Source organism: Panthera onca, chromosome D1 (genome assembly GCF_046562875.1).
Source record: "Panthera onca isolate mPanOnc1 chromosome D1, mPanOnc1 haplotype 2, whole genome shotgun sequence".
In the NCBI taxonomy this organism is placed as follows: Eukaryota; Metazoa; Chordata; class Mammalia; order Carnivora; family Felidae; genus Panthera; species Panthera onca.
In genome coordinates, this window is record NC_138348.1 from 11,302,114 (window position 1) to 11,326,391 (window position 24,278).

Consider the following 24,278-nt stretch of genomic DNA (forward strand, 5'->3'; position numbering starts at 1 on the left):
CAGTGTAACAGGCCACATGGCAGTGTCATATGGGATAGTAAATATTTAGGCTTTGAGGGCCATGTAAATATTTACTATCTAGCCTTTCACAGAAAAAGCTGGCCAACCCCTGCCTTAAACAAATATTAGCTTAACTCATTCTCATGTTAAAGTCCAGAAGTAGGTGATCCAGGGCCCGTGCCATACTCCACACTCTCAGGACCAGGCTTCTTTCTGTCCTGTTGCCCTGCTAGGACCTCAGTTCCTAGGTCTGAAGTGGCCGCTCCTGCTGGGACCCTCAGTGTCTCTCATTCCAGCCAGAAGGAAGAAGGAAAGAGAAGAGCATGTCCTACCTTTTCAGGGTGCTTCCTGGAAATTACATAAACTATCTTCACTTTAGTCTCTTTGGCCAGAATTTAGTTCTATGGCCACAGCTAGCTGGAAAAGAGGCCGAAAGTGAAAACTCCTACCTTCAGTGGCAGGACCTCGTTAACAATTGGGGGGTTCTATTTCTTGCAGAAGAAGGGCAGAATGGAGAGCGGGGAAAATGCAGAAAGTATTCCCTCCCCTCTTGGGTCTTATGGACCAGAGCGTGGTTTCTGCCTCTCCACAGACAGTGTTCCTCATGGTCTATAGAGACTGTGTCTTGTTGGTTTTCGTATCTTTGATGCTTAGCCGGTGCCTGGCACATACATACATACCATTCAGTAGATGTTGAAGTGATTCATTAACTGGTCTTAGAAGACAGAGATTTAGGGGCACCTCGGTGGCTCTGTCAGTTGAGTGTCCGACTCTTGATTTCAGCTGAGGTCATGATCCCAGGGTCGTGGGATCGAGCCCCACATCAGGCTCAGCACAGAGCATGGAGCCTGCTTGGGATTCTCTCTCTCTCTGCCCCTCTGCCCAGCTCATGCACTTTCTCTCTCTCTCTCTCTCTCTCTCTCTCTCTCTCTCTCTCAAAAGAAAAAGAAAACAAATAGATTTATAGGTAGGTGTGTAAGAAAATGTCAATCTCCAGACAAGAAAAGGCCATGAGTTAGCATGTTAGAGACACATAAAACAATTGGTTCACTAGGGGCCTAAAAAGAACCCCACCTGCCCTGGAGCCTTGCAGAAAGTAGTGGGAAGGTGGGCTGGAAAGGCAGGCCATTGCAGCCTTAGAAATAAGGTTCCTGGGGTGCCTGGGTGGCTCAGTCAGTTGAGTGTCTGACTTCGACCCAAGTCGTGATCTCACGGCTCACGAGTTCGAGCCTTCGGATTCTGTGTCTCCCTCTCTCTCTCTGCCCCTCCCCTCTCGCTCTCTCTTTCTTTCTCTCAAAATAAATAAACATTGGAAAAAAAACCTTTTTTTAAAAGAAAGAAAAGTGCAGTTTCTGCTTAGAAATAACTTCTGAGTCTCGGTGACCTCTCTCTCCTTTACCAGTAGTTCCTTGTTGACTTTGCCACTAGGGCTGTGCAGTCCTGGACCTGTTTGCCTGAAACTCTAGTCCTCACCCTTCCCTGCTTTATGCTGTGTCACAGGAGAGTCGATTCCTCCAGGCGGTTTCTCAGGCTTCTGTGCCTTGGCGTCCAGTTGGGCTCCACCAGTGCAAGGCACGAGCGCGAGTTTGGAGCGAGAGAGGCGGAGGGACCCCAGGGTACTGCCCCATCCCCCCCGGCCCAGGTTCAGCTTCTGCGCCCTGAGCCCTGGTCCTCCCACCGCTTCCCTTTGTTCCTCCAGCCCAGAGCCCGTGGCTTCCTGCTGTTGGAATCTCTAGGGTTGTCTTTGTTGGCTGCCTGAGCCTCCATCAGCCTAGTACCAAATTCCCTCCTTCCTTCTGCTTTAAATCTGCAGGTTCGTTTGTTTCCCTGTTGGGCTTCTGGGTGATAAAGTGACCAATATGGAAAGTTTGGCGCTTTTAGAGAAACTCTGGTTCCTGGAACAGTTGCTGGGGGCCAGGGCTGTGCGAGTGAGAACGGCGAGGGCTTAAGGCTGCACCGATTCCAGCCCCAGGCTGTGTGCCATGTGTCTCGTAGCCATCGGTGGAACACATTGCCCGTCTCGTTTTCCTCAACACGCATGGAAGTGTTACTTCGTGTGGCCTGTAATTCTGCTGATGAGAGATTTTGTTGGCCTAGTTTCTAAGGACCTTCTGTAAAAAAGGCTCTTGAGGATTTGAGCTGTGTTAGTCCATTACCCCCTCAGTGTCCGTTTTTCTTCCACTGGTTTTCTCTAAGTGTCTCTCAGTGTTGAGAAGATGGTTTTGGAGTGTGGCGCCCTTTTTAGTTGAGGCAGGGGTAGATCCTACTTCCCAAAAGAGGAGCGTTGTTTTTTTTAACTTTTTTTTTTTTTTTTTTTTTGAGAGAGAGAGAGAGAGAGAGGCAACATGAGTGGGGGCGTGGGGGAGGGGCAGAGAGAGAAGGAGACATAGAATCTGAAGCAGGTTACAGGCTCTGAGCTGTCAGCACAGAGCCCAATGCGGGGCTGAACCCATGAACGATGAGATCGTGACCTGAGCCGAAGTTGGACGCTTAACTGACTGAGCCACCCAAGTGCCCCAAGAGGAGTATTCTAATGTTAGATGGCTCTGCATTCGCTGAGGAATTTTCCCAGATAAATGCTGGGTATATTTCTCAGAGAAAAAGTAGGCTCGAGCTTATTTACTTATTTATTTATTTATTTTTAAATGTATAGATGCATAGAAACAAACAATATTAATACTGGTTCTCTTTGAGTGACGATATCTCAGGTAGATGTTTTCCTTTATACTTTGTTTTTAAAGTTGGTTATAGTAAAAATTATAAGACCCTTCACAATTGAGAGGACAGTCAAATATTATAGTAGTATGTGGCTCAGGGGTTGGTGGGTAGAAGGTTGTACAAAAATACAGAATACAAAAATAGAGAAAAAGAGCATAGGAAAGAGAAGTGTTTTTGTCTTAACAAATATTTCTCTAGGCCGGCTCCCAGTGAAAAGGGAGTTGCTTTCTTCCTTCCTGTCTTCTCTGGATTCAGAACTCAGGCTAATGTCACTTGTTCAGTGATATTGCTGTATTGTAAAGCTAAATAAATTGTAAAGCTTTATGGGGTAGCCTGGGAACCTAACCTGTTTTTACAGTAATTTTTTAAGTAGTAAAGTCATCTTAAACTCCAAACGGTTAGTTTAGAAGTTAACTCCTGTGGGGATGGAGAGACAGTGTCTCTTTTGTTCACTTCTCTCCGTACCTAGTGGGTAGTACAGGGTCTGGAACACATGAGGGCTCAGTAAATATTTGTGGAATGCATAAGTGAATGAATGAATATCTTCCTCCTGACAGAAACGCGCGCACGCGCGCACGCACACACACACACACACACACACACACACACACACACACACACACAGACACTTGATCCTGTGGTTGAAAGCCCTAAGTTGGCTCTAAAACTTGAAAGGCAGAAACACTCAGTCCCCTGTCAGCCTCCATCATGAGCACTCCGGTCCACAACACGACTGTCCAGCCTCAGGGAAGAAATCAGAATCCTGGCCTGATGTAGAACTCAATCAATAATTCACAATCATCTCCTCTGGGGTGTAGAAGCTAACTTTTGTAATGTTTTCTTTTCACCAGTCAGGACGTGCCTGTACTTATAATTTATCAGCCTCTCTTTTCACCCTCAAGAATTTTATTTTATTTTATTTTAATTTTTTTTTAACATTTATTTTTGAGACAGAGAGAGAGAGAGCATGAACAGGGGAGGGTCAGAGAAAAAGGGAGACACAGAATCTGAAACAGGCTCCAGGCTCTGAGCTGTCAGCACAGAGCCCGACGCGGGGCTTGAACCCACGGACCGTGAGATCATGACCTGAGCTGAAGTCGGCCACTTAACCAACTGAGCCACCCAGGCGCCCCAACCCTCAAGAATTTTAAATACCTCACTTCCTCTCTGGGTATACTTGTGCTAAAATACATTTCCTCTTTGGTTCATTCCTTCTGTACCTATTTGATGACCGTTTCCCGTGGGTGAGGCATCGATAGCTCATGGCTATGCAGTGATGAACAGAGAGGCACGGTTCCCATCTCAAAGAGCATACAGTTAGTGAAATAAATGAAAACAGTAATGTATCTTGCTCAATGACAGGGTCAGTTGACCAGGGAGAGAGGGTTGTTTGTAGGTTAGATCTCAGAGCTGGTCTCCTGAGCAAAGGCCTCTTCTCTTCCCAGTGATTTGCTTTATCATCTTGACATCTTGATATGTCTCTCCACCTGCAAAACAATTAAACGGTCTCTTATGGATGTGTGGGCAAAGTTTTTATATCTGTTCTTTTCCTGACAGGTGAACTTTAACGAGCCCTTATCCATGCTTCAGCGCCTTACTGAAGATCTGGAATACCACGAGCTGTTAGACCGAGCTGCAAAATGTGAGAACTCTCTAGAACAGCTCTGTTATGTTGCAGCTTTCACCGTGTCCTCCTACTCCACTACTGTCTTCCGTACCAGCAAGCCATTCAACCCACTCCTTGGGGAAACCTTCGAGCTGGACAGATTAGAGGAGAACGGGTACCGATCCCTCTGTGAGCAGGTAAAGGAGCCTCAGGACTGTGATGCGTTTACTTTTTGAAGAAAGGGGTGACTTTTCAGTTGATCCCCCTGGGTGTCCTCTTTGCAGAAATAGGTCCCTGTCATCCCAGACTGCCGTCTCTTTTCCTTCAGGGCTTCAACACTGGAGGCCCTGGTATTCACCTACTGTTGTGGGGATAAAAGTGTCAAGTGTGATTTCGGGGTGTTTATCACCAGTTCGTAGGCAGCATCTTTTCCTTCTCCTTTCTTCTTTAATTTGAACCACTGATTTCTTCAAGGTGAGTCATCATCCCCCTGCTGCTGCACACCATGCCGAGTCCAAAAATGGCTGGACATTGCGTCAGGAAATCAAAATCACCAGCAAGTTCCGAGGCAAATACCTCTCCATTATGCCCCTCGGTAAGGCCGCCATCCTTGTAAGAATTAGTCCTCCAGGAGTGAAAGATTTTCTGGCATGATGGAAGTGGTCCCTGGCTTAGGAGTCAGGAGACTGAAAGTCTGATTTGGGCACTGAACCATCCTCTCTAGCTCTGGACAGCTCGTTTGACTTCTCAGCTATCAAATGAGTGAGGAGCCAGGAGGCTCTTTAAGGATCCATCCAGGCATGAATTCTTTATCTTCTTAGCTATATTTAGTAAATCTTTAAGCACTGTTTTAGAATACATATTCTAGCATGCTTAACGCCTTTTCTATCAGCCAGTGTTGTTTCCTGTGTTACACTGGCAATGTACTTCATACCAGTCCATTTACTCAGTAAATCAGAAGTCTTGTGACTGCAAGGTTAGGTCTCTCAGACGGTCCCTCCCCTTTTCCTCTCCTTTCTCCCCTCTCTCTTCACCACCGGAAGGGTTAGGTATCATTGATGTATTGGCCGAACTCCAGGTAGGATGAAACTTTGTTTTAAAAGATCTTACTGGATTATAAGTTAATTTTGCACCGAGATCAGAAAGATCAGGCCTGGGAATAGGCATCCTGATTTGCAGTGTTGGAGAGTCTCTACACTTTAGGGGAAATGAGATTGTTCACAAAGCGTTCTAGAGATTCTCCGACGCTCACTTGAACCAGAGTAGTCACATTTGGCCGTGTGTGTCCAGAAGAGTGAGTGCCGAAAAAGAAACACGAGCGGAAAGAGAGAAACCAAGTAGAACCTCCCTAGAAACAGAGCTGCCAGGAACTGCCTGAGCTCCTGGTGGCCTTCCATTTCCTGGTTCTAGTCTTCCATGAGGCCTAGCCGTAGCACGTGGCTAGAGTTGTCTTCTTTAGTAAATTCCCCTTTCTCTCAGAAATACAAAATATAGCAGGTATAGAAATTTCCTAGAAACTAGAAAGTAGCCAGAGACCAGACCCAGAAACGTTGGGAATATATTAAAAGGAGAAAAGAAAATGGAATGTTAGCTTTACCGCTTCATGGTTAATATGCAAAAAGATCTTAGATGAAAAGGTGACGATGATTTTGTTCTTAATGTTTATTTACCAAGGCCCTGAAAACGGTTCCAATTGCTTAATTGTCTTTGATGCTAATAATTTCACAAGTATTAGGTTGAGGGTAGTAAATGCTTGGGATGTTCTTACCTAATTTGCACAACTAGGATATTAGTGGTCCTGTTGCAATATGACTTTTCCCCCATGGAGAAGAGTTTCAGAGGCCTGGTGAGGATCTCCAAAGGGACAGGTTATATTTAATTCTAAGGAGGGTTGTATTCATTTTTTTAAAGTAGCAATAAATCTAATAAATAGCAGTAAAATAGCAGTAAATCTACCAGTGATCTGCTATACATTTGTCTATGAGTGGTCTAATCTGGAGTCCTTTGAGGGGTAAATATTTGAATATGATATATGTGGTGGATCTAATTTTTTAGAGTTAAAAATTACCTTTGAAAGGATTCCATTCCTATGGCTATTTAAGGATTCAGGTCACCAGGATGTGCTGTTGCCTTAAGTTCCCTCATCCATTAGATACTGAGTACCCACCGTGGACCAGGCGGGAAGTATAAGTGAGCAAAACAAAGATCCCAGCCTTCATGGGGAGACCGAACAAAGAATTGACATAGTGACCAGAAACTGAAGTACAGAGAGTGGGATTTCCAGACATTGGCCTTGGGGATGGCTGTATTTAACATTTTTGGATCAGTGAATTGGAAGGAGAGTCCTGCAGTGAAATTTTCGCATTTGCAGTGGCACTCGACTCCCCTAGGGTAAATTTTTTAGCCAGTAGCTGTCACTGAAGAACGATTTATGGACAGAGTTGTGAGAGAGTAAGCAGACAGATGGTTTTTGAGGTGGTGGCAGAAAGTCTGAGTCTCCTTGTAAAGTAGGGTAGAAAAGTTAGAACTCCTGCAGTCTGGAAAGAAGAACGCTTCTGGAAAACATATCGGAAGTGTACAAAATGATGAAGATAGTGGCAGAGGATACATGTGAATCTGCTCATCAAGTGCCAGGGCACTGGAACCAGGTGGTAGCATTAATGTTGAGACACATTTATTTTAAGATTTTTATTTTTTTATTATTTTTTTTTTTTTAATTTTTTTTTTTCAACGTTTTTTATTTATTTTTGGGACAGAGAGAGACAGAGCATGAACGGGGGAGGGGCAGAGAGAGAGGGAGACACAGAATCGGAAACAGGCTCCAGGCTCCGAGCCATCAGCCCAGAGCCTGGCGCGGGGCTCGAACTCACGGACCGCGAGATCGTGACCTGGCTGAAGTCGGACGCTTAACCGACTGCGCCACCCAGGCGCCCCTAAGATTTTTATTTTTAAGTAATCTCTATACCCATCGTGAGGCTCAAACTCATGACCCCGAGATCATGACCACCGACTGAGCCAGGCAGGTGCCCCTAAAGAGACACATTTAAGTGGGTTTTATTTTGTAGTTTTGGAGCTCTCTAACCCAAGAAGAACCACAATTTGGGAATATGAATGAAACAACTCAACTCAGTCTGTTGATCTCTGCATCAGTGACACACTACTGGGCTCCATGGACCCTGAATTTGCTCCTGAATGACACATTAGTAAAAAAAAAAAATTCCCCTGATATATTTTATCCATTCTTCCAATTTCTACTCTTTGATTAGAGTGATTACTTATAATTAATATAATTATTGATTAGGTAGAATTTACATCTGCTATTTTGGCTTTTTTTTTTTTTTCTATATATCCTCTGTCTTTTTTGTTCCTCTCTTCCTTTTTAATTCCTTATTTTGTGTTAAATAGATATTTTTCAATTTACCATGTTAATTCTCGTGTTGTTTCTTTTACTATATTTTTAAAGGTATTTTTCTAGTGGTTATCCTGGGTAGTACAATTAACATCTAAGCATCTCGTTGAGATTGATACCAATTTAATTTCAATAGTGTACAAAAACTTTGCAGCTATATGGATCCATTATGTCTTTCCTCCTTTGTGCTTTTATTTTCATGTAAATTATGACTTTTATACATTATAATCCCATCATTATAGGTTTTTTGGTTTGTTTTTAGCAGCAGGCAAAAGTTTATTAGAGTATAAGATTAGAAAAGAAGAACAGTAGGAAAGCTCTCTTTACAGAGAAGGGACACTCGAAAGTGAATGCCCCCAGTGTAGTTTTATAACTGTTGCTTTATGCAGGTGTCTTTTAAATCATGCATTGGAAAAAAGAGTTGCCAGCAAAAAATACAGTCATACTCTTTTTTTCGTTAATAGTTTAATTATAGTTAACCTTTACCAGTCTCTTCATAAAGTAGATTTAAGTTGCTGTCCAGTGCCCTTTCATCTCAGCCCGGAGGACTTCCTTTGGTGTATTTCTTTCATTCTTCTTCCTCTTTTTTTAAATGTTTATTTATTTTTATTATTATTGTTTTAATTTTTCAATGTTTATTTTTGAGAGAGAGACAGAGAGAGAGAGATGGGAAAGGGGCAGAGAGAGAGAGGGAGACACAGAATCACAGAATCTGAAACAGGCTCCAGGCTCTTAGCCATCAGCACAGAGCCCAATGTGGGGCTTGAACCCACGATCCATGGATCATGACCCGAGCTGATGTTGGACGCCCAACTGACTGAGCCACCCAGGTGCCCGATGTTTATTTATTTTTGAGAAAGAAAGCGGGGGAGGGGCAGAGAGATTGGGAGACAGAGGATCCAAAGTGGGCTCTGTTCTGACAGCAGACAGGCTGACACAGGGCCCAAACTCAAGAACCGTGAGATCATCACCTGAGCCGAAGTTGGATGCCCAACCAACTGAACCATCTGGGGGGGGGGGGGGGGCCCTCCTTTGGTATATTTCTTGAAGGGAAGGTATGCCAGCTATGAATTTTTTCAGTTTTTGTTTGTCTGGAAATGTCTGAAGTTTTTCTTTGTTTATGAAGGATAGTTTTGCTGGATACAGAATTCTTGGTTTGATAATTTTTTCTCCTTCAGCATTATTGGATATGTCATCCCACTGCCTTTGGCCTTTGAGGTTTCTGATAATCTTATTGAGGGTCATTTATATGTGATGTGTCACTTCTCTCTTACCACTTTGAAGATTTTCTCTTTGTCTTTCAGTAGTTTGATTGTGATGGGTTTCGGTGTGGTGCTCTTCGAGTTTATCCTGTTGGAGTTTGTTGTACCTCTTGGATATGTAGATTAATGTTTTTCATCAGATTTGGGATTTGGGTCCACTATTTATTAACTGCCCCAATTGTGAACACTGCCTCAGGCAGCCACTGTGTTAAACAATTGCCATTCGTTATTTTGATCATCGCCACTAGGAAAAGGCTGTTTGAGGGGAGCAGGGGCTGAGTCAGGTCAGAGTCCTAGGAGTGGGAATTTAAGAGGAACCACCAGACAGATCAGATAGTGACAGTTTCTTGGAGATCAGGCTTTTGGGGAGCTTTATACCATCTGCTCCCTCCAGTGTTTGCTAGGCTGCTTCCTGGTTTTCACTTCTGCCGTGATTGTAAGGCTACTGGTTTTTAAGGCTACTGCCGAGCTGGGGAGAGGAGGATGGGAGTAGGGCAAGTTAAAATGCCACAAAGCTCATTTTTTTTTTACCAGAGTTCTGAAGAAGTTGATTCTGATAATTTTTTGCTAGTGTTCTTAAATCGATCTTACTGGAAAAAAATTGATTTTCCTGAGGCACAGGAAATATGGAAGTCCTTTACTTGACCATTCTGAAGTGGCGATATCTTCCTTTCCAAATATTTTAAGAACCTCCACTTTTAGATCTTTAATTTATTGCCAAGTCTCCAAGACACAAATATTATATAAAGGAAGGCACCCGTGGGGCTTTCTTTGTTTTCCCACTATCCCTGGGAGCTGAAAGGGACACTGCAGAACAACAGGGTGGGGCACAAGGATATGGTACTAGGCAGTACAGATACTCTGATCTTATTTTGATCCACAGCTCTGGCGTTCACTAGCTGTGTGACCTTGGAAAAACTACTTTCTCTCTGGGCTCAGAGTCTTCATTGGTAAAATGGGTGTATGATAGGCTGAATAAGGCTCCCTCCTCCCAGAATAATGTCCACATCCTAATCCCTGGAACCTGACTATACGACTGCTCATAGTGAAAGGAACGCTGCAGTGTGGTTAAATTAAAGATTTTGAGATGTGTAGATAATTCTGGAGTATTCCTATAGGCCCAGTACAATCCCAAAGGTTTCTATGAGAGGGAGGCTAGAGAATCAGAGGCGGTGGCAACAGAAGCAAGAGGTGTGAGTGGTACTAGAGAGATGCCACAGCCTGGAGGATGCGGGTGGCCTCAGGTAGCTGGAAAAGGCAAGAAAACGGATCTCTAATAGAGTCTTCAGAGGGAACACAGCCCTTCCGACACCTTGATTTTAGACTTCTGACTTTCAGAACTGTAACAGTTTAACAACCGCGTGGTCTTAAGCCATAAAGTTTGTGGCATCCATTCCAGCAGCAGTAGAAACAAAGGCAGGGGAGAACAGTGCCTGCAGCCGAAGTGTCCACAGGTATCTGAATGCCCACGGTATGCCGGAAACGGTTCTAGGTGCTGTGGGCGTGTTGTGGTGAGCAGAGCCACTCTGCCCTCGCTTAGCTGGCATCCATTTCTTGAGCAGACAAAAAAAGTAACCAAAAACACCTCCGTAATAATTATTGTCCGTGAATATTTAATTTTTATCTAGTGGTAATTCCATGAAGAGATAGAGCAAGTGGAGACAGGGGTTAACGGTGGAGAAACAAGTGTGTTTGTGCTTTCTTGGACAAGGTCGTCAAGGAAATGGTCTCTGAAGAGACAACTGGAGCAGAGACCTAACTAATAAAAAGAAAGCAACCAGAAGAAGATCTGCAGACAAGTGTCCCAGCAAGGGAACCCCTTAAAAAGAAAGGCCCTGAGAGGGGAGCAGACACAGCATGCTCGAGAAGCACCAAGGCCGCCAGCAGCTTCAGAGTGCGATCTGAGGGACCAGCAGGGGCCGGCTCTTGTAGGGTTTTGTACACCAGGGGAAGGGGGTGAGTCCTGTTTTAATTGCAGAGGGCAGAAATGGAGAGATTTGACACAGTGTTGATGGGACATGTTTGACACGGATCATTTTGACCAGAGACTCTCAGGTGACCGACGAAGCTGGGACCAAAACAAAGTTGTTGGCTTCAGGCAAGAGATGACAGTGGCTTTAGACGGCAGGGGTGGCAGAAGAGGTATTGAGTGAGGGATTGAGGAGATGTGTGGGCAGCACAGGTACTTGAAAGGTGGCTGTTGAGATCAAATGAGATCATGTGTGAAGAGACCGGTAGCTCAGCCTACTGCCTGGGACACAGCAGGTGCTCTCAGCAGGGCTGCTACTGTTCTCGTTAGCGTCATTGTCATCATGGCTGCTGCAGCCAGCAGGGCTATTTTAGTCTCTTGTATGAGAAAGACACATAATTAGTCTTCTGTTCGTTAGTGGCTGCAGAGGGAGCTTAGAGTTCTCCGCTCCCATAAGTGACCGTATTCGCAGCACATATGTGAAGATCTACGTATCTGTTGCGTATCTTTCCTTTTTTTTTTTTTTTTTTTTTTTTTTATTGTTTTGAATCTGTAGTCACCTCTGTTCACCTCACTTTTGGGTTTGGTGTCTGAGATGAACTCATAAGAACAGGAGAAGACTGTATCTGCTGAGTGCCCATGATGTTTCAGGTATTTTACTGGACAAATAAACAGACATTTGCTGCACAACAAGGTCTGTTTATCCCGTCTACAGATTATAAAGCAGAGGCCTGGGGAAATTACACAACCTATCCAGGATACAATACTCTCATGCAGTTCTGTTGCTAACCACCCAGATTCATGCAGACCCCATAAGTTAAGGGCACAGTCTCCACCAAGACTGCCCTCACATCAGATGCCAGCCACGAAATTGGGGGTCCCCAGGCCATCTGTACTTCTGACCAACTGGCTTCAGTTTCGATAATTTGCCAAGATGACTCAGAACCCAGGGGAATGCTGTTCTTACCATTACAGTTTTATTATAAAGGGTACAAATCAGGACCAGCCAAATGAAGAGACATATAAGGCAAGGTCTGCAAGGGTCGTGAACATAAACTTCCATGCCTTCTCCTGTGGAATCAGGGCACGTAGCCCTCCTGGCACATTGATATGTTCACCAACGAGGAAGCTGCACCAAGCTTCGTTGTCCAGAGATTTTATTAGGGTTTCATTAGGTAGGCATGACTGAATCATCAGCCACATGACTGAACTCAATATCTAGGCCTCCTTCCCTCCCTACAGAGAAGGGAATACCATTCCCAGGAGGTTGGGGGGGTCTGGCTGATTTCAAGTGATTCAAAGCCCCAAGTCTCTTAATTCCATGGTTGGCCTTTCTGGCCTGGCCTCATCTTGAGCATAAGCTATCTAGGGGTCCACCACGTCGGCTCTTTGGCATAAACTATCAGGGCCCCCATGAATAACACAGACGTTACTATTACTGAGGAAATTCCAAAGGTTTAGAGGTTCCCTCCCAGGAACCATGGATGAAGACCAGACCAATTCTTTGTTACACAAGCCAGGATCACACATCCAATGAGTGGTGGAGCCAGGATTGAATCCAGTTCTTCCTGGCTCCAGAGCCCTTCTCTATCCACTACACCTTCTTTACTGCTAAGACCTTTAGAAGAGTGGTTTGCTTATGGTCACACAGCTGGTGACTAGCAAGAGGGCCTGGCCCCCAGTCCTGACGACCAGTGTGTGCTCCTTTCCACAATTCTATTTCATTTTTCATATTGGGGCAGATTGGACCTGTTCCTGTCAATTTTGCAGATGGTCTGGGCAGGCAGAGTTGGTGAAAAGAATTGGAGCTTTTGCTTTCATTTTTATTTCTACAATTGCAGAATGTTGCTTCCTAGCTAAGCCCTATCAGTTATCAGCGTTTGTCATCATTTAGGTGTATTTTATTCATACATTTAAAAATCAGGTGAAAAAAATCAATCAGTGCTTCCAATATTTAAGACAATTATAAATCCTAGGGCTCCCGGGTGGCTCAGTCAGTTAAGCATCCAACTCTTGATTTTGGCTCAGATCATGATCTCAGGGTCGTGAGATTGAGCCCTGTGTCGGGCTTTGCACCGAGTGTGGAGCCTGCTTGGGATTCTCTCTCTCCCTCTCTCTCTCTGCCCCTCCCCTGCCTGTGCTCTCTCTTTCTCAAAATAAATAAATAAACTTAAAAAAAAGATTATAGCGGCACCTGGGTGGCTCAGTCAGTTAAGCATCTGACTTCAGCTCTGGTCATGATCTTGCGGTTTGTGAGTTCGACCCCCACTTAGGGCTGACAGCTTAGAGCCTGGAGCCTGCTTCAGATTCTGTGTCTCCCTCTCTCTCTGCCCCCCCCCCCCTCCACTCACGCTCTGTCTCTCAATAATAAATAAACATTAAAAAAAATTATAAATCCTTTTTGGTTTATTGTTTTCAAAGTGAGAAATATTAATAGAAGAAAGTTAATCCATTATTATTTGTACCTAAAGTGATGCTATTATCCTAACATTTGGCTTAATTTGTGTACCTCTCTCTGTTTCCAGGTAGCATCCACTGTATTTTCCATGCAACTGGGCACCACTACACTTGGAAAAAAGTTACCACAACGGTGCACAACATTATCGTGGGCAAGTTGTGGATAGATCAGGTAAGCAGAGGTGCCCAAAGTGTACTGAAGTTCAGAAGAATACCTTCTTAGGTACGTCTTTGCAGTGTCCAGGGCATGTGAACTTGCCCCAGATTGAACTTGCCCCTGATTTACCCACCTCTCCCAACGAATTGCTCTCAGCCAGTAGCCCTACCCCAACCTTCCCGAGTTTCTATACCACAAATTCTTACTTGTAAATGACCAATTTATAATATTCATTCAATGACTGCTCTATCAGGACTGTGTCGGCTACTATGAAAGTACAGGAAAATAATAAACACTGCTCCTACTCTTCATCCTTTCGTTATTCATCAGACATTTACTGCCAGGCAGAGTCTAGTCTTGGGGATACAAAATCAGATAAGACATTGTCCTCAAAGAGTTACTGTATCACTGGAGACCCATGACAAATATGTAGAGATTGAAAAGTAACAAAATACACAAGTGTAAGAACTGTACTAAAATAACATCTAATTACTTGTCAGTTTGTTGACAAGGGCCTGGTTTGGAAAAGGCAAACCGTTATGTGAATATCAGCATATGTGCTGAGGGGCATATCATAGGCCACCTAACGTGACACACAATTGAAAGAAAACCAGAAGGCATTTGGTCCTGATCCCAACCTGGAATACCAAGGTTCTGAATACCAAGGTTCCATGGCTTCTCGGGTCAGCTGAGACCGGAAGCCGTAAGCAAGGGAGTCCGAGAGTGTAAGATGGAAAAGTGAGGAATTATGAGGCATGGGGTCTAGCAGACATTCAGATCCCCTGGGACTGATAAAATCAAGCCATGGGCACCTGGGTAGCTCAGTCGGTGAAGTGCCTGACTCTTGATTTCGGCTCAGGTCATGATCTTACGGCTTGTGAGAGCAAGTCCTGTGTCAGGCTCTGTGCTGACTGCACGGAGCATGCTTGGGATCCCCTCTCGCTGCCCTTCCCCCTGCTTGCACACTCTCTTTCCCTCAAAATAAATAAATAAACATTAAAAATAAATAAGGGGCATCTGGGTGGCTCAGTCAGTTAAGTGACCTACTTTGGCTCAGGTCATGATCTCACGGTTCATGAGTTCAAGCCCTGCATCGGGCTGTCTGCTATCAGCACGCACAGAGCCCGCTTTGGATCATGTCTGCCTCTCACTCTGCCTCTCCTCCGCTCACCCCCTCTCTCTGTCTCTCAAAAATAAATAAACATTAAATAAACAAATAAATAAATGAAATCAATCCATGATGCCTTTTGTTTTCTAGTCGGGTGAAATTGATATTGTGAATCACAAGACGGGCGACAAGTGCAATCTTAAATTTGTTCCTTATAGCTACTTCTCTCGTGATGTAGCAAGAAAGGTAAGAAAAGTTGAGTTTAAGTGTTTTTCCTTAGCGTGTATCTCTTAGAAAGCCTGCTCCTTTGGGGTTGGTGTAGATAATGGATGGATAGACAGTCTAACATACATATATCTACATCTCCTAAATATGTATGTGGTGATTTGGCAGGGGTGGGGGGAGGGGGAGGGCGGCAGGGAAGGAGAGGTAAAGGAGAAAGTCAGCAAGAAGGGAGACTAGATTGCATTACCAAACCAAATCCTTTCTTTTCTGGGAAAGACATTGAGTAAGAAAGGAAAAGTCAAGAGCAATGAGAGATTGGAAATGGGAAGCACAGAGGAAGGGCCAGTAAAAGGATTTCAGGAAGAAGGATGGGCAGTTTGACCTCTGTGAGGTCTAAGTGCGAGTCTTCCGTCACCACCACAGTGGAATTGTGCCATGAGTTTTGATGGACAGTGAAGAAGAGTCGGGGATTAAATCTGCTTGTGGCTGTCTGACTTCCAGGGAGGAGAAAATACCATAATTCCAAGTACCAGTCAGATCCTTTCCCTGCATATATCATTGCAACAAAAATCCCTATACCACAAAATGATGAAACCCGGCTCATGGCCATTTATTTTACACAGCTCAAAAAAGTATACCAAAATAATCTGGGTGGCTCCACGGTGTTTGCCATAGCAGGATTTAACCAATATTTACCCTAGGACTTTGGTTGCCAGAATAGTCAGGGAGGCTACATCACGCTGACTGCCGTACTCCAAAGCCCTGCTCCCCACCCTTGCAGGTGACCGGGGAAGTGACCGATCCATCAGGAAAAGTTCACTTTGCCCTTCTGGGGACATGGGATGAAAAAATGGATTGTTTCAAAGTACAACCAGTCATTGGGGAAAATGGGGGTGATGCTCGACAGAGAGGCCATGAGGCAGAGGAAAGCAGGGTCATGCTATGGAAAAGGAACCCTTTACCGTGAGTATCCATATCCCGGCTCTCCAGGTAACACTTTGACCTCAACCTTGGAGCAGTGTTGATGGCATTTCTGCCTTCCTTCCCACTGAATTATGTGAGGGATCAGCCAGGGAAATCAGAACTTTTGGAGAGATAACCAGAAGGTGGTCATTGTATGATTTGAGTTGTAGTGTGCCTTGTCAGGAAAGCTGAAACAAAGCAAGTCACATCTGCCAAGAAATATTTATAATTTAGAGCAAAACTATTCAAAAGCAGGTGGCTCGGTCGGTTGAGTGTCTGACTTGAGCTCGGATCATGATCTCACCATTCATGAGTTTGAGCCTCACGTCAGGCTCTGTGCTGACAGTGCAGAGCCTGCTTGGGATTCTCTGTCCCCTTCTCTCTCTGCCCCTCCCACACTCACACTCTCTCTCTCAAAAATAGAACAAACAAACAAACCTCTTCAGAAGTGGCTGGAGGAGAAAGATGCCTACCACCTGTTAACAATTTAGCCTGAGGGGCGCTTGGGTGGCTCATTCCGTTGAGTGTCCAGCTTCCTCTTGGGTCATGATCTCACAGTTCGTGAGTTTAAGCCCCGCATCCGGCTCTGTGCTGATGTCTTGGAGCCTGGAGCCTGCTTCCCATTCTGTGTCTCCCTCTCTCTCTGCCCCTCCCCCGCTTGTGCTCTGACTCTCTCAAAAATAAAATGTTAAAAAAAAACATTAAAAGAAAAAACAATTTAGCCTGAAACCCAGTGGCCATCTAAAGGTCTCTGAGATGATATACGGGAATTAGGAATGAAGACGGAGGCCATTTGTCTCCTGTCATGCTCCTGTCAGTGTATAATAACAGCAAGATTATCCCAGAACAGGTTAAAAAGAAAGCAAAGGAAATAGGAATAAGAAAGTTCATTTAGCAGAATGTTCCCTTCCATTCTTCTTAATCTCCGCTGAGCACAGCACAAGCCCAGCAGACTGCTGGCACAAGTGATGCTAGGGGAGGGGATGGGGGATGGTCCAGTCTGGGTCTCTTAACTAGGGGAGCCTGACCTGGTCCTAGAGTCTGTCCATCTGTAGAACAGCTTCGGGGAGGTCGTCTTTGGGTTGTTGCTCCTTAACGAGGCCCTGGGCTCTGGCATCACCGTTTCTCTTCCCCATCCTTTACTTGCAGGAAGAACGCAGAAAACATGTACTACTTCTCAGAGCTCGCTCTCACGCTCAATGCCTGGGAAAGCGGCACTGCCCCCACAGACAGCCGATTGCGGCCCGACCAGAGACTGATGGAAAACGGGCGCTGGGATGAAGCCAATGCTGAGAAGCAGCGCCTGGAGGAAAAACAAAGACTTTCCAGGAAGAAGAGAGAAGCAGAAGCTATGAAAGCCACAGAGGATGGTAACGAACCTGCCTTCTACTCTCTTTCTTGATGCGAGGAGAATCACTTCGTGTGTTTCTGGCTCTCATTCCGCTTTCTCCCCCCGCTTTCCCTTTAGGCACACCGTACGATCCCTATAAAGCACTGTGGTTTGAGCGGAAGAAGGACCCTGTTACCAAGGAGTTAACCCATATTTATAGGGGAGGATACTGGGAATGTAAAGAAAAACAGGACTGGACCTCATGCCCGGACATTTTCTGAAATGGCAGCAACAAAAAGGAGGAGGATCCAAAGGAGAAAATGACAGAGGATGTGCGGGAAAGCTGGCATTTGTGACTCTTACCAAGTGCTTTCCTCCAGTTTGTCTGTCTTAACCAATCATTTTTTCCAAATCAATCACCAGAAGCAGACACCAGTGGTGGTGATTGGCTGGTTGCCTTAGCTGATTGAAACTGAAATCGACATACTAGATACCTATGTTTGTAAGGGGGAGGGTGAGTGGCTGAAAGTTAGCGTTACAGCCCTTCTGCAAAGTCAAGTACTCTCGACTCTTCCTTCTCCCTCTGCCCCCATTTTAAGATGACGTCATTCACCCTCCCCTGTAGTATTCTGCTCAGCCAAGGTCCGCATGAGATTATGATTCAGGGGCATTTTTGGTGCTGTTCAGAGCAAGAGCTGAATTTAGAAGTTCCTTCAGAGAGGAAGCACATAAGACTTACCAACGGAGGCATCGTGAATGACTGCAGTGGAGCTTAGGCGTGGTGTTACGAGGCGGGGTCACAGACGGGGTCAGTTTAATGGCGTGTCCACCCAGAGGTAACTGCGGTAACGGAACGCTGGCGAGGGGGCTTGTTCTGTAAGGTTGGAATATTCAGAGTGACATTCTTAGAAGTTTCTATCTTACGTAAAATACCCTTCTGCGGTCCTCCCTCTTTGACAGCGATCGGAGGCCGCTTTGGTGGCTGGTAGGAGGGTCACGTTATCCTCACAAGGGAGTTTTCTGGACTTCGTCAGGCCGAGAACTTCTGAGAACACAAAGCAGGATGGAAGAGACCGCTAGTCACTTTGCCGTCCCCGTTCCTCCTCACCCCCATCCTTCATCGCCTTTCTTGCCCCCACCCCCATCTCCCTCTCTCTCAGCACGATACCAGTTTGGGTCTGGGCCCCCGTGCAGAGCAAAGCACTACCTGCCCTATTCTGACATCCTTCAGAATTTGAGAGAAGGACTTAATTTGGAACAAAAGTTTTCACCATCTCTCAAGCCCTACGGACTGGAGCCACCTCTCGAATAATGTGTTAAATACCTGTATATTATATATATGTAGAGAAAAATCTAATTTTTTTTGTTTGATCTTCCTCCTTCCCATTAAGAATCTTGTTTTTTTGGTATCATTTGTCTCCCTGAGACTCTCTCTTGGACACACTGATGTGGGCTGGGGCCTCCCCTGTCTTCCGTCTTTTAGGGGCAGGCAGATCCAGAATGTGCGTAGGGTCACATCTGGCAGTTACTGACCAGGGACTCGATCCCTGGTCTTTGTCATGGAGTGCCTGCCCACTGCTGTCTAGATTCTGCTCTCCTGATTGCCTGACTCTTGAAAATGAAATCCTAACTCTTCCCACCTTTTTTCCTTCTTCTGTTAGGAAGAGCGTGGGTAGAGAGGACAGTGATTTCCAGTTTAATTCTGCGTCTGTCCAAATCGCAGCACACACAGCTGATTCCCAAAAGAAACTTCTTCCCAGGACGTGGGGCCGAAAGTGCCGTCATGTTGGGGTGGGTGAGAGAACCACGCCTGTCGGGCCTTGGCTTCCTTCATTTTGTATTCTGTATTTGTTTTAGCTGTCCTGTTCAGAGATCTACCCCTGTGCAGCCCACCCTTGGTTGAGGATCACAAATTGAGGTGCCTTCCTTGTATGCTTTTTGTTAGTGTTTTTTGTTTCTGTTCCTTAACTGCTGAGCCTCAGCCAGTGTGGGTCCTGGGGGAAATATCATTCCAGAGGAAGCCATCCCTGCACGGAAATGGGATTTACACTAGACAAATTAGTACTCCCGTTCCTTCCTCGCCATCCCTTCCTTCCTATCTGTGATGCACTTGAGAAAGGGGCAGCCGCTGGGGAGTTTCCTAAGACCCCAATTCCCACTGTAAGCACGGGGTTGCGCTGGGCCTTCTTGCCAGGAGGCCTGTAAAGGCTGTGACCTAATCAGGGGACTTCAGCCAGAGCGGGGATTCCTCAACCAAACTGAACAGCTCTGCTTTATCCCCCCCGCCCCTCCCCTTCTTCCTTCACCATCTGCACTACATTTCCAGCCTGATCCCCAGTCAGATTCCTGCTAATGGAGAAGCTTTGAGTCCTTCAGGTGAAATGAAGTCACATTGAAACAAAACTATATATATTTTCGTTTTTTTTTTTTTTTGCCTTATTTTTTTTTTTCCAAGAAAACTACTAAATTAAATAATTTTTAAAAAGTCATATCGTTTGTCTGATTCACTTGTACTCCCACCAGGGAAGCAGTGGTGGAGGAGGGCCTGGAGGACTGGCCCAGTGCTGGTTCGTTCTTGGGAAGCAGGCAGCTGATCTTTGCAAGAAATTGAAAGAAGAATGGGGCATGGGTTTCTAGGCGTTCCAACCATTTGGCAACATTCTCAAGGCCCCGTGGACAGCAGAGTAGTTTCAACAGGCCCTTCCGCTTTGATGGCATGTAACCGTCAGCGTCCCACCTTGGTTATAGGGGAATCGTGTCTAGTGCTTTTGATGTTGAGCCTGTTTCACCTCCGAAAAATAAAAGTTTTCTTGAATGTAATTTCTCTTGCCCATTTAGATTCTCAGATTCTTAGCTGTTTCATGTAGGGATTCAATTCTGTACTTTGAAACGTAAGCAATGGAGGATTGATTTAAAGGCCTTGGAGAGCATTAGGACTGTGAAAAGGCTTGGTTAGGTTTTCACTGTAAAGTTCAGGGCAGGGAGGAGGTGGGCAAAGGAATCAAAGGACCCAGATAGGTTGCACATCAGGGCAGGCTTGGGCCCTGTCCTGTGACTGGGCATCTGCTCCTGGGCCCAGCAGGCTAACTTAGAGATTCTGAACATTGTCTGGCTCACACACAGTTTTAAGAGGTAAATGTTAGAATCGTCGTGTTGAATATGAAGAAAGGCACTGGGGGAAAAAAAAGAAAAAAAAACCTAAATTCACCCAAGGTCACACAGCGCATGGTTGGTCACAGTCATTCGAATCCAAAGCTGGGTTGTCTGACCACCGAGTCTGTGACCCCCTACAACCTTGTGTCCTAAGAGAAAGTGGGTTGGAAGGCAGCTGGCAGTTAAGTCATTTCCTCCTGGATTAGGTCATATTATGCAGAGGCTTAGTGATGTGGAGAGTGCCATCTTGGAGGTCCATCTGCAGGAAAGAGCAACCTTGAAGTTCAGCCTCCAGGCTCCTTGATTTCCCAAGGCTCTCAAGTCCACAAAAATGAGCTGTGTCTCCAGGGATTGTTCTAGCCTGGTTCTTGGGAAGGCCACTCATCTGTTCAAGTCATTTGCCTGATTCACACTTCCGGGCTTGACGGTAATTCAGCAACTTACCAGGTTTTCTTCTGGCAAGCTAAAAACATTGCAGTAGACCCTTGCACTTGTGAGACCTACATCCGGCAATCTTGAATAGCACTGTGCTCCACAATTTCATCCAAAAGGGGCAGATGTAGCTGGAACATAGTAACGATCCTTTCTTTAGTCTTTTCATGGGCTACTGTGACCTGATTGGCTGGGATGTGGATCCCGAAGGGTCTACCATACTCACTCATGCTTCAAAATGATGACCCAGCAAAAGTACAAATGAGTACACTTGTCAGGGACCTCTGAGGTCCCACACATTGCAAGGGCCTACTCTACTTTCAGCAAGATAAATGAAAACCAACCCTAAAAAGAGGTGTAGAAAAATCTTCTTTGGAATTTTTTCACTGTAAGGTGTATACCCTGTGAAACTCTAAGATTGCTGTCAAAATTTAGAGCTTGCTTCTAAAAGTTGATAAAGCTTTTGCCCGGTGATCTGCCCTGCCCTGTGGGAAGCATTCCAAGCCGCTCATGGTTTTCCCTTCCAAGCTCATAAAGTAATGGGTAGTTCTATTCTCCTCAGGCCTTCCTCCCTACTACCTTTTCAGTTCACACTGATCCCTCAGGGGAAGGAGGCAGGGTGGCCAGATGAGGTCTCTTTCAAGGCAAGAACTAAAGAGCTCAGAATCTCCTATAAACAACCTTGCAGAGATCACATCTGAGTTTAACCAGGTGATTTTAAAAGTTAATGAAGAACCTGGGGGGGGGGGGAGGGGGGGGGGCCTGGGTGGCTCAGCCGGTTGAGCATCTGACTTCAGCTCAGGTCATGATCTAGTGGCTCAGGGTTCATGAACTCAAGCCCTGCCTTGGGCTCTCTGATGTCAGCACAGAGCCTGCTTTGGAAGCTTTGTTCCCATCTCTCTGCCCCTCCCCCGTCATGCGCGCGCGCTCGCTCTCTCTCTCAAAAATAATAAAAACATTTAAAAAAAAAAAAAGGGGCGCCTGGGTGGCGCAGTCGGTTAAGCGTCCGACTTCAGCCAGGTCACGATCTCGAGGTCCGTGAGTTCGAGCCCCGCGTCAGGCTCTGGGCTGATGGCTCGGAGCCTGGAGCCTGTTTCCGATTCTGTGTCTCCCTCTCTCTCTGCCCCTCCCCCATTCATGCTCTGTCTCTCTCTGTCCCAAAAATAAATAAAAAACGTTGAAAAAAAAATTAAAAAAAAAATAAAAATAAAAATAATAAAAAAAAAAACAATTGGCCCTGAGATATGGCTTGCTTTCTCTCTCTCTTTCTTCTCTTCCCTATCTCTCTCTCCTCTCTCTCTTCCTTCTCTTTCAGCATCGACTCCAGTCTGCTATGTAACATACATTAAGGATACACGTGGAGAGAAAGAGCTCTGACAAACAGGCAATAAGAGCTGGTGAAAGCACTGGAGAAGGGCCACCAGCCTGCAGGGGCGGGGGGACGACGGAGACATGTCGGAGAGGAATTCTAGAAGGAGGAGAATGTATCTGAGATGAGAGGTTTAATAGGGAAGGGCAATGTATAGAACACTGCGTGGACAAAGATGAAGAGCGGTGTAGGAAAGCATCCTGAGCTTGGGTGGCTGCGTGAGTCGCTGGATTTCAGAGTCAAGGAGAAAGCACTGATCTGGCACTGGAGAGAGCAAGGGGCTTCTGGAAGGCTATATCCTATCTGAAGAAAGAAGTCTTCATTTTTGCTCTCAAGTAGGGAGCCTGTGCAGGATTTTTAAGCAGGGTGATGGGTTCCAGTGTGGAAAGTGAATTACAGGTGGGAAGATCAATGAAGAGGTTGGGGAAGGTGTGAGGATGAAGAGAAGTGGAGGGAGCCCAGAAATACTGAACTTGAATGAACAGCACCTGGGTCTGATTATGGGTGGCGAGCAGAGGGAAATTGTGTTTTTCTGCCTCGGGAAATGCAGACAGAAGGTGATAGAAAGGTAAGTTTAGAGGGAAAGACGGTTCATTTTTGGACATTCTGAGCTGGATGTCCCCATGAAGAGGTTGGGTAAGCGTTTGAAAGTGTAGATCTCTTGGTAATAGTTTTTCTGAGACTGAGGGAGGCTGCACATTAAATTTCACCTGGTCAATTTACAAAGTACACAGTCCTGAGCCCCCTCTGCAGAGAGCCTGATTCAGTTAGCGTTAGGGCTACCTCAATTTTATACATGTGAATGTTAGGGATGCAAAGTTATGAAATAGGTGGAATAAAATTAACCTATTAGGAGATATTATTAAACCACAGCTTGCTTCTTAGAGTTTGAGAGAGTCTCAGCCAATCCCATGTTTTGACAGTGTCTGTATATTTGAGAGTTTAAAGATGTCCAGGTGGGGTTACAAAAACGGAGGCATATTTTCACGACTTAGGTTTGGCAAATCAATGCTTTTAACATACAGATGCCGCGACTCTACACATACCTCATCTGGAGGTGACACTGAAGAGTCACATTTTACACATGGCCGTCCTGTTCAGTTCCATAACGTTTCTTGAGTCCAAACAACTGAGAAATGTAAAATTATTTGTCATTTCTAGCTCATACACGGGGAGGCTTTGCTTTATCACCTCTATAATATTTGCTAGATGCTTACCTCCCGCTGAATCTATTCTGACCTCTTCTGTGACAACGGAACAAATACTATTTTATTATGGAAATACGGAAAGCAGCTTTTATAAGCTGCCGAAATAGCTCAGCTGGGAGAGCGTTAGACTGAAGATCTAAAGGTCCCTGGTTCAATCCCGGGTTTCGGCAGTGGTTTTAGAGGTCACTGCCAGTGGCAGCTCCTTTCCAGGGAGCAGAACACGTCTTCTAATGAAGGAATCCCAGGCTGCCACCCTGGGGGGCATCTTCCACGCACACGAGCTTGGGGTGTAGGCACGGAGGGACTGGCCTTTTTTTCCCCTCTGGGAGGGAGGGGAGGAAAGGAGGGAGGGGAGGAAATGGGAAACCGAAAAGGAGTATATGTCGTTGCTTTTAAACTGCTCAGTTTAAAGTCAGGGTCCCTTCCCTAACCTTGGATCTGGCTGAGACCACGCTCTCCGCACGTACTACACAACTCTCGCTTGCTTGATCAGTCTAGCCCTCTCTCTTCTTTCCTGTTTCCAGCGACGTTCCGGGAGCTGCTGGAGGTAGAACCTTTCCCCGCGGGTCGGAGCCTCTGGCGCGCCCGGGCTCCGCAGGGGGCTTGACGGCCACGCAGCTGCCACGCGCGGGGGCGCGGAGCGCGGGGCGCGCGGGGCTCGATGGGGATGCCGACATCCCGGGCTCTCTCTCCGCCAAGGAAACCTTCGATTTCGGTTTGGCCCACCTGGTTTAACAAAAACAAGCACCTAGGTCAGCTTTGGGTGCTGGTGGTGGTGGTGGTGATGGTGCGGTGGTATGGGCAGCCCTCTCTGGTTCACGTCTACAGCAGGGTTACCAAATCAAATTCCAGGACACGCAATTGAATTTGAAATTCAAAGAAAGGACAGATGTTTTTTTTAGTATAAGCATG

The 24,278-nt window shown here is 45.7% G+C and overlaps 1 protein-coding gene and 1 non-coding gene across 2 annotated transcripts in view; both read left to right on the plus strand.

Moving 5' to 3' along the window:
• Positions 1-19,693, plus strand: part of OSBP (oxysterol binding protein) — a 36,105-nt gene extending 16,412 nt beyond the window's left edge. Inside the window, exons 8-14 of the mRNA XM_060606753.3 lie at positions 4,276-4,521; positions 4,799-4,919; positions 13,490-13,593; positions 14,837-14,932; positions 15,693-15,874; positions 17,024-17,244; positions 17,343-19,693. Of these exons, the coding sequence (XP_060462736.1) occupies positions 4,276-4,521; positions 4,799-4,919; positions 13,490-13,593; positions 14,837-14,932; positions 15,693-15,874; positions 17,024-17,244; positions 17,343-17,485 (1,113 nt within the window). The 3' untranslated portion in view covers positions 17,486-19,693. The remainder of the gene's footprint in view (positions 1-4,275; positions 4,522-4,798; positions 4,920-13,489; positions 13,594-14,836; positions 14,933-15,692; positions 15,875-17,023; positions 17,245-17,342) is intronic.
• A 3,770-nt stretch (positions 19,694-23,463) lies between these two features.
• TRNAF-GAA (transfer RNA phenylalanine (anticodon GAA)) lies at positions 23,464-23,536 on the plus strand. The gene has a single exon. It is a non-coding gene; the product is annotated as a tRNA-Phe (tRNA).
• The last annotated feature ends 742 nt before the right edge of the window (positions 23,537-24,278 follow it).